This window comes from Bombus fervidus, chromosome 1 (assembly GCF_041682495.2).
Source record: "Bombus fervidus isolate BK054 chromosome 1, iyBomFerv1, whole genome shotgun sequence".
NCBI classification, from domain to species: domain Eukaryota; kingdom Metazoa; phylum Arthropoda; class Insecta; order Hymenoptera; family Apidae; genus Bombus; species Bombus fervidus.
In genome coordinates, this window is record NC_091517.1 from 17,237,131 (window position 1) to 17,253,323 (window position 16,193).

Below are 16,193 nucleotides of genomic sequence, written 5' to 3' on the forward strand. Positions count from 1 at the left end.
GACTTTCGCAATCCGGATATCGTAGAATGTTCAGTAATTAATGTTGTGTGCTTTTATTGTCATGAATGTGCACACTTACATTGCCAGTCATAAATGAATCTCACAGAAACCAAACTGATCAACTTTTTATCTTTTTATCAGTTTCACAATTTCATTATAATTAATAATAATAAATACACGATTAATGATCAAATTTCGAAAAAGAAATTATTATTTTCCATTGAATAGGAGTTTTGATTGTAAAGTCATTAAACATTAAGAATTTTATTTCGATTTTCGTCTAACATTGCAACCAGCTCTTCCAGAGATTGAGTGGTTCACTGATGTGTCTGATAATTCAATACTATGTACAATAGGTAATGTTCAGCTATCAATTTTGCCCGGTTCTAGTTGTAGGAGTGTATTAAATAGAGATTATGAAATTTGCACACCGTTCGTGATAGTTTACCTACTTCGCAGTTAGGGAATAACGAATTAATTCGTCTGCGATTCAACTTTACCGCTTTGCAAACATGTGATATTTACGTACGTTCCTCGGGGATTGCGTTAAGAAGCGACTTCGATCACGCTATCCGTGAGGCTTGAAGGTGATCGTGGATACTTTTTGATAGAATAAAGTTCGAAGTGGTAGAAAATGCGAGTGGTTATTGAGGAAAGAACATTTAGATTTTGATTATAAGCGTGGTTGGAAAATTGAAAACTGCATCAAATTACAAATTACTGTTGCGTGGAATTTACAACTTCAGGCGAATTTTTTAATTTATCTCCGCAATTTTACGCGCACAATTTCGTATACGTCATTTAAACATAAATAATCCGTACGATTTATAATAAATCTAATTTCGTGATTTTTATTATAATCTACATTTGTTCACATCATTAGCGAAAAATTTCTGCCAATACATCTCTTCGCTATTTGCGTCATCATCTGTGAGATTATCGTTTTCAATATCGTTTCCTGTCTCTGTACGATATGCGTCACATCGACGTTTGACAAAACCAGAAACCGCGTCGTGTTTAATTTTCACGGAGGAGAGACTGTATTTCAAAGTGACGCATCGATTCTCTGATGAAGACGCGCGAAAACGAGTGGATCGGATAAAAGGGGATTACAAATTGTGCCCCTGTTACCAAGATGGAACGCCTTTGAATATTTTATATCCGCCGGGCTACATATCGATTGGTTTTCGCGCCATTCCGCGGTCATTCAATTAAAAACTCGGTCAAGCCTGTATTAACGAGTGACGCGTTATCAACGGCCGTGTGAGAGAGGAAAACGGCCGAAGACGTTTAAAAGAGAATCGCGGGGAATAGAAAAGCTCAACGAAATTAGTCCCGGATTCTCTGTATGAATAGATACGCCCGACGTTCTCCATTCATCGGGCTCCAATTTTTCTTTTCCTTCTTCTCTTCTATTTTCTCTTTCCTCTCTTCACTCACAATTCTTTTCATTTTTGTTCTTTTTATCTTTCTTCTTCCATTAAAAAGTCGCCACAGCGTCGAACGACGGCATTCGACCGAGTACCATCTCGAAAAAGAATTGTTCGACGTCCGGCGCCAAGTAAACTGCATAGAGCACGCAAATTGCCGTCCATTTATCGTAACCGTCAAAAAAATGAAAATGTCCCCATGGATGCGATCGTGAAACGCGTTTATAGAGGGCATCGATTTTATTTTACGACCCGTGCTCGTCTGCCCGTAATTCGACGCTATAAAGTGTCTTCTTTGAAGAAATTCTCGCGAAATTGATATCCGTACCAGTCTTGTTTGCAACGTGGAATGACAACAAAGACACGGTTGCGTGGATTTCTTTTGCTCGATGTCTCAGCACGTTCACGGAGCTAACAGACAGCTTCGTTTCCTTGTCGAAGACAAGCAATAGCAAAGTTTTCGAAAGAAGATAAAAGGTAATACCTACGAATGTCTTGAAACGATATATTTGATGTGATGCTAAGGTTTTCTTAACGTTTTACGTTATTCGCTGGACTACATATTTCCACTCTTAAACTTATCTTCCCTTCACTTTTATAACCAATTATGTTATAACTTTATTCTTTACTACGTTTTCATGACTTTGAAAAATATAACGAATACTGTATAATAAAAATTGTAGTATATTATTTTACGAAGAATTACAATGGATTGATTTACACCACTGTGATTCTGAAACCTATGTTACTTAAGTATATGCATCTATTCGTGCAACCGATGCAATATGTAACCTAAGCTTTCGCCATATAAAATACGAGCAACATCACAAGCAATCCGTAAATGGACAGTGTCTTGCTACCTTCGTACGTGATACATGAAACCCGCGAAGTATGGCATAACTTTTCGTCTCTAGAGATTCAAGGGAAGATTTGTCGGGTACGGCTTCGGAAAATGGTGAAACGCCAATACTCATCAATACAATAATCATACACTCGTTCTTAATCTGTCACGCGACGGTGCCTCGTATGACTAGAAAGATAGAATGCAAGGTGCTTTCAAATTATAAGTTAAGTTACCAAAGAATAATAAAATAATAATAGAAATAAGGATGGAATGTTTTTTATGTATTGAGTATCTGTTAGATTTGCAAATGTTAGAATTTAATCTTGAAGTTAAGATTAATAATCTGTGGAAGACACAATGTTTATGTTGAAATAATATTCAGTGATGTTTATTAAACAGAACTATAGAACCTGAGGTATATAAGCGAGTGATATAATTAACAACGTGTGCAAGAATTGTTGATTGTTGGCCAGTTACTCTCAGGCTAGACATAGGTAGTGACCCATGATTCCTTAAATACTTTGAACCCCATTCTCTATACAGTAATGAGTATGACCTGTGTAAGTGTCCTGTTCAAATGCCTATTGGTATTGTGCCTATACGTGAAATATCGTTGCATTCCAACAGCAAAGTTTTATACGACGAATAAAAATAATTGAACATCTTGAAAAAATACAGAATTTAAATCCCTATCGATGAACAAGCTATAACCTTTTCTTGGAAATTTCAACGAATGGAGTATTGCATGTTATGATGACACGGTGTCTATATTGTTTCGTTCTTACGAGTTTTAATCGTAAAAATTTATACCAATTTATCGTTAATATTGATCGTAATATTCCTTTAAATGTCTATTTCATTGTTTTCAGTAATTGCTGTAGTCATTACATTACGCTAATCGCAAAATGCAGCGTACTGTAAAACAAAATTATAATCGATTTTAATATAATTAATATCGTTTCAATTAATATTACTACGATTTCTAGTTACTTCCAAAATGTTGCAAACTATGCTGCGCAATTTACTAGCTATCGATATTAGTTATTAATAAAATCGAAATGCGAAAAGAATATTAAACAAGGTGCAATTATTGATCCGAAATTTTGCTAAAATACGGGATATATAAAATGCGAAATTCGAAAATCACAGGAATAAAAAGATTAATGGTCGCTTGCAGATGCGCACAAATACTATAATTTTATGCATGTTTGTTAAGTAAAACGTATTCCTTTCATTATCCTCTCGCAAACAGAAACTTGAAATTTTTCAGGGATTCCGTGGAACGGTTAACGTATGACTAAATGCTCGTTAACAAATGAGAACAATTCCCGCGTTGGTAAAATTTTATTATTAAAAATGCAACATCATCGCGTTGACATAGCTAGAATTATAGTTTTAGTTAACATTAGAATTTTTTAGAAAGTAAACTAAGGACGACAAAAACGACTGGTTCTGTTTTACGAGTACAGTAGAATCTCGATTATCCAAAGAATCGATCATTGAAATTTCGATTAGTGGAAAATTTGAATATGATCCTTTGTAAGATAGATTGGAAAACGAAAATGAGAAATGTGTAATTCTTTCGAAGTAAATGATCTTCTCTGACATAAGAACAAAGTTGATCATCTGAAAAATTCGAATATTTGAACAGCATGTACCATGATTTTAATTCGGATAATCGAAGCTCTATTGTGTTATTTTTCTTGTTGGTAAATTTAAAATTAAAACAGAAAGTTGTAATAATGTATTATTATGTTCAAAAATAATTCTTTAAATTTCTGGTGTTTATTGCTTTGTACATTGAAGCAAATTGTAGAAGTAAACATGCGCACCATTCTGAATACACACATACGCACATACACATACACATCCTGTTAGCAATAACATCTTACCGCAGTGATAACTTAGCGTCTCGTAAATGTCCTCCAGTAAGTTATAGTTCTCCTCGGCGTCGACATTGCGGAACACCTTCTCGCTGAAATATCGAGCAAAACAGCTTGCGGTTAAGAGAGGTAGGAACTTCAATTAGAAACTCTCGCTGCGCATCTTTAACGACGGATTGATTCCGGAACGCGTTTCTTTGGTACTCGCTTTTCGAGAAACGCGATTCGTAACGTGAAATCGCGCACGTAAATAAAACAGTTACGAGCATTCAGCGACGCGACGTACTAGTCGGTTTCGATGAAATTCAGTTAGCACGGATCAGAGCGATTTATAGAACGATACCTCTTATTTTTATTGGTGATCTCGTTAATCGAAAGAGTGCGTAATTCACTGTGTCGATCGTCGAAATAAAGAATGGGGGAAAGCTCTCCATAGAAATATTTATTAGTAATCGCATGGCTTTGAAGAGGGATGAAATATAGTATAGTACGGATAGACTGCATGAAAACGGTTGATCAAAGTTTTTGAATGAATTGTATATGTCGATATGTAAAAATGTTATCTCTTTATCCTTTTCAACATCGAAAATAAAACGCAAATTAAAGAGGAAATATATTTTCGTGGAAAATTGCGTACAAATATTTAGCTGGGAACGCCGTATATAATTCGCGTATTTGATTTATTTCTGCATCGTCAAAAGCCTACATAAATTACTAAATTTCGCAGCTTGATGCATTAACGCATACCTGGAGGCAGTTCTTTTCCAAGAATTGTTTAATTATCTTAATCAGTGTCTATTATAAATTTCCATTTATAAAAATATTTAAAAGCTTTTGTGTTTGCAGCTCAATGATTCAATAATATTTGCGATTAGCCCGACGCGACGGTTTTGAATGAATTTGGAAATCGATGACAAATTCAGCTCGTGACACGTATTGTACTCCTTCGATGATAACTCATGAAGTGAGAATTTCTAAATACATATCGATTCTCTCTTTCACGCTTCGTTTTGCTCGTCGACAGGAAAATTTCATTAAAAGCTTCGACCAACCTTTCTCATTTGTCCTCTATTTTAGGTGATATTTGCCGACGTAAGCTTGCTTCGAACGATCTTAGATGGGATATATTTGCAAAATGAAATACTTACAGATACCTCGTGGTTGGATACGACTCCTCCTCTTTGCTTAAGAGAACTCTCAGAGCTACAGCAACCGCTTCGTTCTGCAATAAAAGCGAAAGTAGAGATGTATAGCCAAGAAAGAAGATATCTTTCGTCGAATAAGACGTGTGCTGTGTACAGAATTTACGCACACGCACTAACGATTCCGTTGGGAAATTGTCGGTGAGAATTATAGCGATTACAGAAATTGCAACACTTATCCTAAGATGCTCCGGAAACTTTTGTTTCGTTTCGAGTGTTTGCTCTCTTGGCTGACACTTTATGTATGATGTACAGTCTGGCGTTAGTAGATTTAATGGTTCGTATCCGGATAAAAAGTTACTTCTACTTTCAACAAATTTTACGATATGTTCTTTGTGATTTACAACTGAGTTTCAAGTGCTTTGTACAGAATGTTATAACTTGTATGTCTTTCATAGCTGCCAAAGTAGATTTCATTTATATATTGAATATAAATTTGATGAGAACATCTTCTACATATAGTGGTAGTGATTTTTACTGAGGATAAAAATTATTGGAAAAAGAACTTTCGATTAAATATTTAGCACGTGATATTAGCGGTAAGAAGAAATATATCGGCGTAATGTAAAAGTAAGTTAGAAGCTTCTTATCTTTCAATTTCATATAAAATGTCAATATTTGAATTCAGAGACATATTAGAATACTTGATGTACTTACTTGGTAAATACTATCTGAACACGTATTTTCTGCATACGTGTGAGTGTCATTGCGTACTCAGCTGTCTGACATTTAAACAGCTCGCACTGGAAATCGGATTCCCGAGATGTAATTATTTATATTTCGAAAAAGAATTTCAAGGGTCTCGGACTTTATTTCGTACGTAAAAATTGCTACGTTTGGAATAAAAGTATAAATCTTAGGCAGATGTAAATTAAATGTTACTTAAATATAAGTTAGTTAATTTTCAATCCTTTATCGAAACGCGTCGAATTAACGGTATCGAAACATCAAACAGACTCTTTACTTTTATATCCAAGATGTCCTCAAATGTTCTAAAGATATCCAATAAGCCTTAATCTCCGACAAAACCTTCAATTAACTTAATAAGCTTAACAACGTGTCGATTTATCGTAACCTGTTTCAGTAACTTATACTTTTAGTAATTGGAAGAAACCAATATAGTCGCTGCAGTAAGAACGTTTCGCGTGACGGATTTTTCGAGAACTTCGCATAAACCACATCTGTCTCTGAGGACCATAAGAAACGCGACCATGCTTCTATCCTTCTAGTGAACCCATAAAACGATCTTACTGTCAGGAACGATTACGACTGAACGATTACTTTTTTCCCTACTTTCTTCACGGCTTTTTTTCACCTACACTATAACTTCCCGAAATATAAAGTTTTCTTTTACGATTCACGCGTACGTTACGACGGAATTAATAATCACTTGAGATAATTTGATAGAGGTCGCTCGCGAACCGATCCAGCTTTTAATCGTAAATTATGACGAGCACTTTGCGCCAGAATTTATCGTTCCACTTGGTATTCCGCCACGGTTAACTATGCTCCGAAGGGAACGGGGGAAACAGAGAGGGAAGGAGCGAGAATTTCTACTCTCGAAGCAGTTATGTAGGGCATTACTTTGCCTACGCGACCTTCGGTGCCAGGGTTGAACGCAAAATCGCTCTCTGACCGGTTCTCGACGTTGAATCACATTGAATTACGATTTGCATTATTCCTCTTTGCCCACCGACAAGAATTCTGTCCCTAATTTGGATGTGGACGCGTGCCTCGACAACCCGTTACCTCGCAAACTAACTTCTATTTACGATTAAGGTTACGGTCGAATGCTTTCTAACATCCCTCGTTATTTACGATCCCATTTTAACCTTGTCAATCCCTTGATGGGAATAATGTGTATAAATTATTTGGGGCCAAATGAGGGATTGTCAAGTGGGAATGCAGTTTGTCAATAGAATAAAATAGGTGGATAATATCCCTGTAATATTATTAAACATATTTGCTTTTTGCCGATTCATGATAAATTCTCAGTGAATCGTTTATGTAATTGCTCTTGATTATGGTGATAATAGTATGGTGATAATGTTTGTTGAGAGGATAATTGTAGTAATATCAATGAGTTTCTTGCTACCAGAGGAACAGCTTCTGGACTAAGATAATAGCTAAGATGTCAGCTACTAGTACATACTCTCATTAAGTTAAGAGTCTAGATTAAGTTTTTGCATGCAAGGATTCTGTAATGGAGTCAATCCCTCTGTTCGAGATTATATGGTTTTTACATCTTATGTTGTTATGTATTATTAGGACATTATAGAGATAAATTACCGTGAGATTTTCTTGACGGTAATATTACAAACTTTTAGGAGTTGTTACAGTTTCTTTCTTTATTTTAAAAGTTTTGGTACGTCAATGGTGAAGTACACAAAGACGTTTCTATTGCTTCATAGATTTTTATATACACCGGAAAAGTTTTTACATAGGATATATTTTTCAGGACACAGAATAAATTTCTAATCCGATAGCACTGGTTCGTAAATCCCATATGCCGGTTACTCGCACTGGAAAGTACCGTAAGGTCTCGACATGTATAAATCACGAGCGACAAAAAAAAAAAAAAAAAAGATGGCGAAGATCGTATATCTGAAAACAGTTTCGGCAGACAATGAAATTTAACAGTTATTGCAGGTACTGGAATCCTTAATGATATTTATTATCGAAATATATCAAGCAAAGAATAGGGACAACTTCGAGAACAGTAGCGTTTAATTCTTATGAAATTGGAACCGCTCACCGTTTTAAAATGGCGGTGTTAGCTAACGAGCACTTTATGGCAAAGTTCCCAGAATTGCGAATGGAGAGATTTCAGTCAACAAGCTACCAGCTTCAGAAAGATGTATCATGTCGAAGAAAAGGCTGCAAGTGGCTACGTGCAAACGCGTTTGACATCTTGTAAAAGCAGATCGAACGTCTCTTTGTGCACCGACTTTGTCGAGATCTTACATGGAAATGCGAGTTTTTAGTCTGAAACGGTGACAGGGAGCAGGAGGCGAGTGGAAGAAACACTCGTCTCGATCGATAACATAATCTCCATTGTCGTCCGGAATCCGTTACTTCTGTTTGGCGTCAGTACGGCCGCGTTTGATGAAAAGTTTCTCGATTTAAAAGGTAGGACGTGGAAGCGTTCGCCAATGTCGAGTTGATTAAATTTCTTTATCACTGGCGGAACTCTTAAAAAGGAAAGTAAACATTTGAAGAAGTAGGCAAATGGACGAGAATTTTATTTCCTTCTACTTCGGTTTCAAAAAGCTCGACCAGCTAAGAGCGGCGTGCTCCAATCGAATTCCCAGTCAAACTTCTTCCTGATCAAACAATAGCTTCGGTCTCGCGACGCAGAATTTTTAGTCCACTGAGAACTATGGAAAGATTCTGAGCGTATTTTCGATATGTTCACAACTATTGAGAAAAGGAAGATTTTCATCGAGTAATTGAAAGTACCGTCCATTATACAGATTTTTATTTGCACTATCTATTCAAATTATTAGTAATATATATATATTACAATTAAATGCGTGGTTCGTCAGTGTTTTCGTGAAGTTAAAATACCACTGTTTTCCATGCTAACAAGAAATCCTATGATCAGCCTAACACCGAACATTTATTTACCAAATTTTATTAGTCGATCTTTGTCCTCTTATAGGCAACCTATTTCTGCCTGTCTGTCAACTTAATATATCGAACGGTTATCGAATTTATTATATTCCATACTCGACGACACCTTTTACACCTTCTCACGGGACGTGACAGTTTTTCGATACCATTCGTAACCGTTTTCGCATATGATTGATGACAGCCGTTCTTCTACCGATGCGTTAGGCACGCATCTATGCCCGTACAATTGCCACGCATACGGAGATCTATTAAAAAGAATTATTAGAATTTCCATAGTTGCTGAATCGTGTTATTAATGTCTCGAAATCAAACGCGATCGTGATCGTAATTAATTCATATGGTTGGGCACACAGATAAGATTCGATCGATGAGGATTTAGACGGTGGGCTTAATCCGAGACATCGATCGGATAAATAATGTAATAACTCGTCGTATACACACTTGCGCGAATAATCCGATTGGAAATTGCGCTCTCTCTCTCTTTCTCTCTCTCCCTCGAGGGCCAGTAATTTTCCAAAGTTACGCGAATTCGTTGGTTAGAAAATTCGACACGATAGAACTGAACAGGTGTGTGTAATCAACGAAAGTGAGAAACGAGTTTCAGTATTTCATGGGAATTCTGGCGCGATTTGCTGATGCGTCCCATGCTACGCTGAGTGTAATATGTTGAATGGAATTTGGCAGATGTAAAGATCTTTCGGGTACACAATGTCTCGATAGCGGTGCTCCAATCGGGGCCAAAATCGATAGAGCATTTTTTGGAATAAAAGCGGAAGGTCGCTCAAACTACTCATGAAGAACACACGTTTAATTATGAATCGGTATTTATGGTCGATAAGATTTCTCGAAATTTTTCCACATTTCTCTTCGTTTCTTTTCTTCTTCTGCTTTTCATCGGTACGCGACAACACGTTGAAATCTCCGGGCAAAGTTTCGTCAAGATTTTCAGCGAGCTTTGAAGGTATTATACGATACACTCGGACGCCCCGCGCTTTATATACCTCTTCTACCTTCTCGTTTTGAATATGCATCAGGGCTTTTTGCGCTTCTTTCTTAGCCTCAAGCTTATTAATGCGTTGAAAGCTGTGAACCATACGATTTTTATACTGCATACAAATCTGGATATCGTGCGCCATGTAACGAATACCGTGTAGCAAAGTGAATTGCTTCTTTTTAACATAACGAAATCACAATATTTTGAATTTTTAGTCAACATCCAAGGTTTCCTCAATCTTGCAGCAACGAGTTTTCCATTTTGTAGCAAATTCAATTCTACGCAGATTTAATTACGTCATGAATATCAAATAACTGCATGCATTTTCAACTACCAGAATAATCAAACCGCATGAATATAATCTGTACAGTTTAAGGGTATAGTTGTTGTTATTAAAAGAATTTTGAATCTCTGAGAATTGGTTTATTGTGCATGGTTTATTGTCTTCCATGAAATTTTATGAATATCGTAATTTGTCGAAGATATAATCCGTACAAACGTTTTTCTAATTAAGTTTCGCATCCAATTTCCCACATATACATTTTTAGATTCAGAGTGAGCACAATAAAATTCCTACATATTTTTGAATACAACGCGTACAATACGTTAAACGCGATATAACGGAATGCAGGCGTTCATTACTGAAACCTGCACTAAATATCTTTTTATGTTACTCGTAATGAAGATAATACCATAATCTTTCATAACAAGTTTTTTATGATACATATAGTATATTCAGAAATAATTTTCACAAGTATTCGAGTACTTTCATGTGCCGGTGCATAACGGAAAGCATCTAATTATTTTAACATCGCGTTAAAACGAAGACAATGTGAAAATTACATTCTGCGCTCTATATACGCCGTACGTGCGACGAAATGCGAAATCCATAGCAGCAGCTGCGAGTCTGTTTCGACTTGGCGCGAATGCGAAGCGTCGTCGACGGGATTGAATTTTTCAACGCAGTGCTTGAATTCAGGTCGCATTGAAAAATACGTCAAGGGACGTTATCGTGAATCGTAGAAACAGGGTCTGACAGGTAACGCGAAATTAATTGTTTCTCTGCCGATGACTGACGCGGAGACAGAAACACACTTGGTGAAGCCCGGGGACGACGCTTAAATTGGTCGAGTTCCGTTCCATTTTGACGAATTGAACGGGCAGAGGCTTGAAACTTCGTTACTTAGTCAAATTGCTGGGAATCAAGTTTTCCACGCGCGTGCACTTACGAAATCGCGCCGAAAACGCATTCACGATCGCTGTGAAACGACATTAGAACGAAGGTTGTCACGCGGAAACCAGCCAATTTCATCTCTTATCAATACGGTCGAGTAATTTTAGTCGACACGAGTATTGGATTTATTCGTTGTATCTCTGCCATGCTGCTATACTTGAACACTTTCTCGAGGTTACCGTGACAATAACGAGTTTCTCCTTTACATCGAGGTAACATTTAGTTAGGATTGTTCGCGTATTTATTTTGATAAATTGCACCGATTCAAATACTTGAACACTTACCATAAAAAGGTTCCATGAATATATTATGCGCGTTATACAAAACTTATCGAAATTTCTTTTGTAACGTGACATAACATATTCATTCTCCTTGTTATATTAGAAACTAAAGACCGCATAGATTTATGTATTTTATAAGTACTCTATGGACTATATTAAGTTATGCGTAGCAACGAAAATTTCAATGACCAAACTTTAGTTGGATAATCTGTCTTGAACTATTAATTCTCCTTAACTTTTCGCAAAGATCCGAGGTTGGAATCTGTTTAAGTTTTAAGAACCGAAATCATTGTTTTATTAACGTTATTAAATCTTCTTATAGCGATGTTCTTCGTAAACTTTCAGATCTTCTCTCCTACTTTTAAAGTCTTGTAATGCTGTATATTATGTTAATGGATTGTCTGAAATATAGATACATACGGCGTTATCTTACTGAATTAATTATAGCGTCATTAACATCAGATTTAACATTAAACGTTACCTACGCTTTGGTGAGAAGGCATACGATAAACGTTTAGAAAAATATATATTATGATTCAGAATATTTAAAGGAAAATTTAAGTTTATTAACATCGAACTTTTTATCTTTTTTCTCTTATTTTTCACTTGTCATCTCCCCTGTATCTTCGGCTAAGAATATGTACATCTGTAAGAAAGCCGGATTAACGAAGCATAAATCGTAGGACAAATGACAGTAGAAGAAATGACAGTAGAATTTGAACGAACCTAATTTCGAGATGCTTTCAACACTGACTAACAGTGTTGCTCAAACACCAAGAAAAGTTTCGGTGAGCTCCAGATTTTCTCGAAACTTTTGGACCTTCTTCACAAAGCGCCTTCAAAACAAGTACCTTCGCTAGAATTAAATTTCTCTTGACAACTAATTCTACTTTAAAACACAAATGCTTCGTGCTGAAATAACTGACCGTCGATCTAGAAATATTTAACTTTGACATTTTTTACTTTAGAGGATAATGATTTTCTAAAACAAACAAAAAAAAAAAAAAAAAAATGTTAACACAATTGAGACAAAAATCTAGTTCGTGTTTAATGATAAAAAACAAAAAGAAACTGTATTGTGCACAGCATATGGATCAATGAATTGTATAATAATCCTGGATACTACGACACAGCTTGGAATTAATATTTTATAAACGAAATCGCTTCTCACGTGGTTTTCTCGTATTCGGATTTCATTCGTACTTGCAAATATTGATATGATCGGACGAAGATTGAAAATTTTAATATACACAGTGTGTACACAATCGGAAATCGAACTGAACTCCAACGCTACGGAAATCCTTGTATGAACCCTGTATGAAAATCAAACGAGACTGACCTAGGCGAAAGACGCGGTTCAAGCGATGTGTTGATTCCCGATGCAATCACGGAAAGCGGCTACAACAATGGAAGAACAACGTGGATTACAATTGCCAAGAGGCAAAGCATTGTGAGCCTGTACTTTGTTCCTCGTTGGAGCTGCGGTGAAGATTTGTTTCTGGTGTTAGAAGAAGCGGTTTAATAAAGACACCACTTTTACTCGAAGTGTGAACACGTACAAATGCCTGATCTTATCATTCCATTTATCGAATCTTGAAGATTTGTATCTGTTAAATTAGTAAGAAAGAAAGGAAGATGGGAGGAGAGGTAAAAATAGTTCTTCCCAGGAAACTAAGAAGAAAAATTTTTGTTTCTGTTTAATATTAACATTGATAAAATAGGTTCAGGTAGACCTATAATCTACTCTTGTGTGAAACCAAAGTTATTCGATTACCCGTACACCGTGATTCATGATTAGTTTGGATAATCAACGTTCTACTGTAACACATAGGAGATCCTTTGACACCGGAGATCATTATTAAAATAGTAATACGCAAGATATTTTGTGTTTCTTTGATGTTTGCCATGTATTTTGCGTTTGGTATTAATTTACTTGGTTATTTATACACTTACCATTATTGTCTCAAATCAGAATATAAGTTTTGTTTTCCATATCGAATATCCGTGACGGTTAATTACGTTTTGAAAGCGAATAGCTGAAAAAGCAAGTAGACGTGAGCGAAATGAGGTCGAGATGATAGAATTACGATGGAAAGGGATACCGTTTGTACGTCAAGCTAGATAATACATATTTATCCGATCTATAGTTCTTTCCTTCCATTTCTATTCGTACAATGCCATATTACATGGTCTCATAAATCTGAACGATGAATTACGAATATTATATAATATTTAATATGTACAATTTGAGGATTAATTAACGAATATCATATCCATTTAGTTACCAGATTCGCTGGATTCAAATTATGTTAACGACGGCTAGCCGTAACATATTTAAACATTATATCGTATAATTAAAATTTCGTAATAACGTAATTCCGAAAAGGCGTAGGTAGACCGTACGTAATTTGTGCTAGTTTAATTTTTCTTTAATTCAAACATGATTTTAAAAGATACAATAAGCATTGTTGCAAATAAATATTCCAGAGTGTGTAAAATCTATAACGAATAGTTGTATTTCACCATGTTACGTTTTTTCGGTTATCTTTGACTCAGTTATATCTTCTTAACGTCAAAGAATATCTCAAATTCGAACGAAATATGAAAAGATTCTAATTGAAATAATTCTCCTTCGTAGCAGAATTAATTTCAGGCCATCGATTGTTTCTTTCTTTCTCGGGAAAATAAAAATTGGTCATTTTTTTTGTACTTCGATAAATTCGACCTAAAGGGATTAAACGCTGATTTCTTTAGAATTTATCACTGACTGGACCGATCATCTGCGTTCTCAATTCAACTCTTCTCTTACGTCATTAAAATTCGTCTTTCGATTGTTATGTTGTCTCGTCGGTTATTCGTTTAGGCACCGTGACGCGCAGCTGTGCGAAGAAATTACGCGGTCTATGTGAAACACAGCGGAAGGAAGACGGTTCCGAGCGTAGAATAGAAACGGGAGCGTTGCTTGCGGCGCTTCTCCGTGGATAAATGCAATTGAAACTGTACTATACGAAAAATAACGAGATCTGTCGGGGGTAGACGCAGGCTGAATGCAATAACGCGACGATTCTTCGTTCGAACATCGATTTCCCGCTGCTTTTATCTGTCAACCCGGGAGGATACACGCTAACAATTTATGAAAGCGTAAGATATCGTTGATCTTGTTGTCATAATGTTACGTTATGGAAGATGCAAATGATGGAATTGAATTTTGGAACTGTGATATTTGGAATGCAGAAGATAGATGAGCAGAAACGCGATAAGACGAAGCGTCCGAGACGCAATATTTAAATGTCTAAGAAGGGAAATATCGAATAGCGGAATAAAATTTAGTTTTTCGCTTGATTTGTCAATTGTTTTATTATTATTAATTTATTAGCTTACTTCTTTTATCGTGAATTTTCATTATCGTTTAATTTTTAGTTTAATATTTTCGCACTAAGTTTATTATTATATACATTTATGTAAATGTATAATTTCATATCATCTAGTAACATTTTCATATGACTGTAATAATTTAATATTATGTAAATTAAGTACATACAGAATCTGATCAAAAAGGCTCTTCATTGGAAGATAAGGGGACGCGTAAATATATTTTGTAGCCACTGTATTTATTTATGCACAAATTCAGAATCGTTTTAACTTGGATTTCTAGTGAACTGATATTGTTGGTCGGCAAGAACAGGCAACCTTCTTGTTTTACTCGAACACGAAACAGCAGCAGGAATTGTATCTATTCACAGAGAGATGAGAACAATATTGGGTCACTTCTTCGCCTCCGTGTTACTAACTAGGTTTATATAATTTACCCAAGACACGTAAATACAATACTCTACCTTCGAAAAGTAGTTCTATCTCGCGAATGATCCTACATTATTTACTATATTTAAAATCGTAAGTTTATAGCACTGCAATTTCTTGATAGCATGAAACTTCTAATACATAGATAGTGAACTTTTAAGAACAAAGATAGTTCTCTATTCTTTCTACTTCTTTTTGTGAGGATAAGAATGCGGTCAAAGGCGAATATTGGCTGTTTCTCTGAAGCATCGCACTTTTAAGAAGAAAATAATCTCTTGCTGTAGTTCGGAAATGGAAGAACATAGGTCAAAGCAATCATTCTTTGAACACGAAGCAATGAAATTTAAGATCCAATTACGAAAATTAAGATAGAGATTGCTTTCTCATTCATATTTTATATTTATCATTATATACCACTATCTCTTTGCACCGTAATATAATTTTGTTAGTACAAAATACGCGCGCATACACAAACACCATTTTATTTTATTTAAAATGCTTTGGTCGAGTTAAATGGAGCGGAAATTAAGATCATAGCGAACACATAATTGTTCACAGAAGTTGCTGAAAAGCAGTGTTTATAGTCGATGATGGATACACGAGTGAAAAGCTCGACGATAAAGCGGTGAACTGGTTTAGAGTTTCGAAGAAACCGGGCGAAAAATTGAAACAACGTGTTGTACCAGTAAAAGTTTACGTAATTCCCCCCCGGTCGATGAGCGTTCCATTATTCTTCGGACAAAATGCATTATAAGATTGCAAACACCGAAATTGCCGTTCCATTAGCTTCATTTAATCTCCATGGATCGATGTCTCGCGCCTTTCCCAACATCTGTACTTACATTTCTTTCGACAATAACGTTTATGTTTTTGTATACCGTACGTAGCGCG

At 35.8% G+C, this 16,193-nt stretch overlaps 2 protein-coding genes across 6 annotated transcripts in view; one reads left to right on the forward strand and one right to left on the reverse strand.

Moving 5' to 3' along the window:
- Positions 1-16,193, forward strand: part of Gycbeta100b (guanylate cyclase soluble subunit beta-1-like) — a 111,345-nt gene that overhangs the window by 22,256 nt on the left and 72,896 nt on the right. The window contains exon 1 of one of the 5 annotated variants that reach the window (XM_072006062.1): positions 4,198-4,286. The exons of the other annotated variants lie outside the window; for them this stretch is intronic. The gene's annotated coding sequence lies outside the window, so the exon portion shown is untranslated. Of the gene's footprint in view, positions 1-4,197; positions 4,287-16,193 lie in introns of those variants that run through there. 5 annotated transcript variants of the gene reach the window in all.
- Positions 1-16,193, reverse strand: part of Gycalpha99b (guanylate cyclase 1 soluble subunit alpha 2) — a 48,841-nt gene that overhangs the window by 14,379 nt on the left and 18,269 nt on the right. Inside the window, exons 2-3 of the mRNA XM_072005958.1 lie at positions 5,306-5,379; positions 4,167-4,249 (exon numbers count right to left, since the gene is read on the reverse strand). Coding sequence (XP_071862059.1) covers positions 4,167-4,249; positions 5,306-5,379 — 157 coding nt within the window. The remainder of the gene's footprint in view (positions 1-4,166; positions 4,250-5,305; positions 5,380-16,193) is intronic.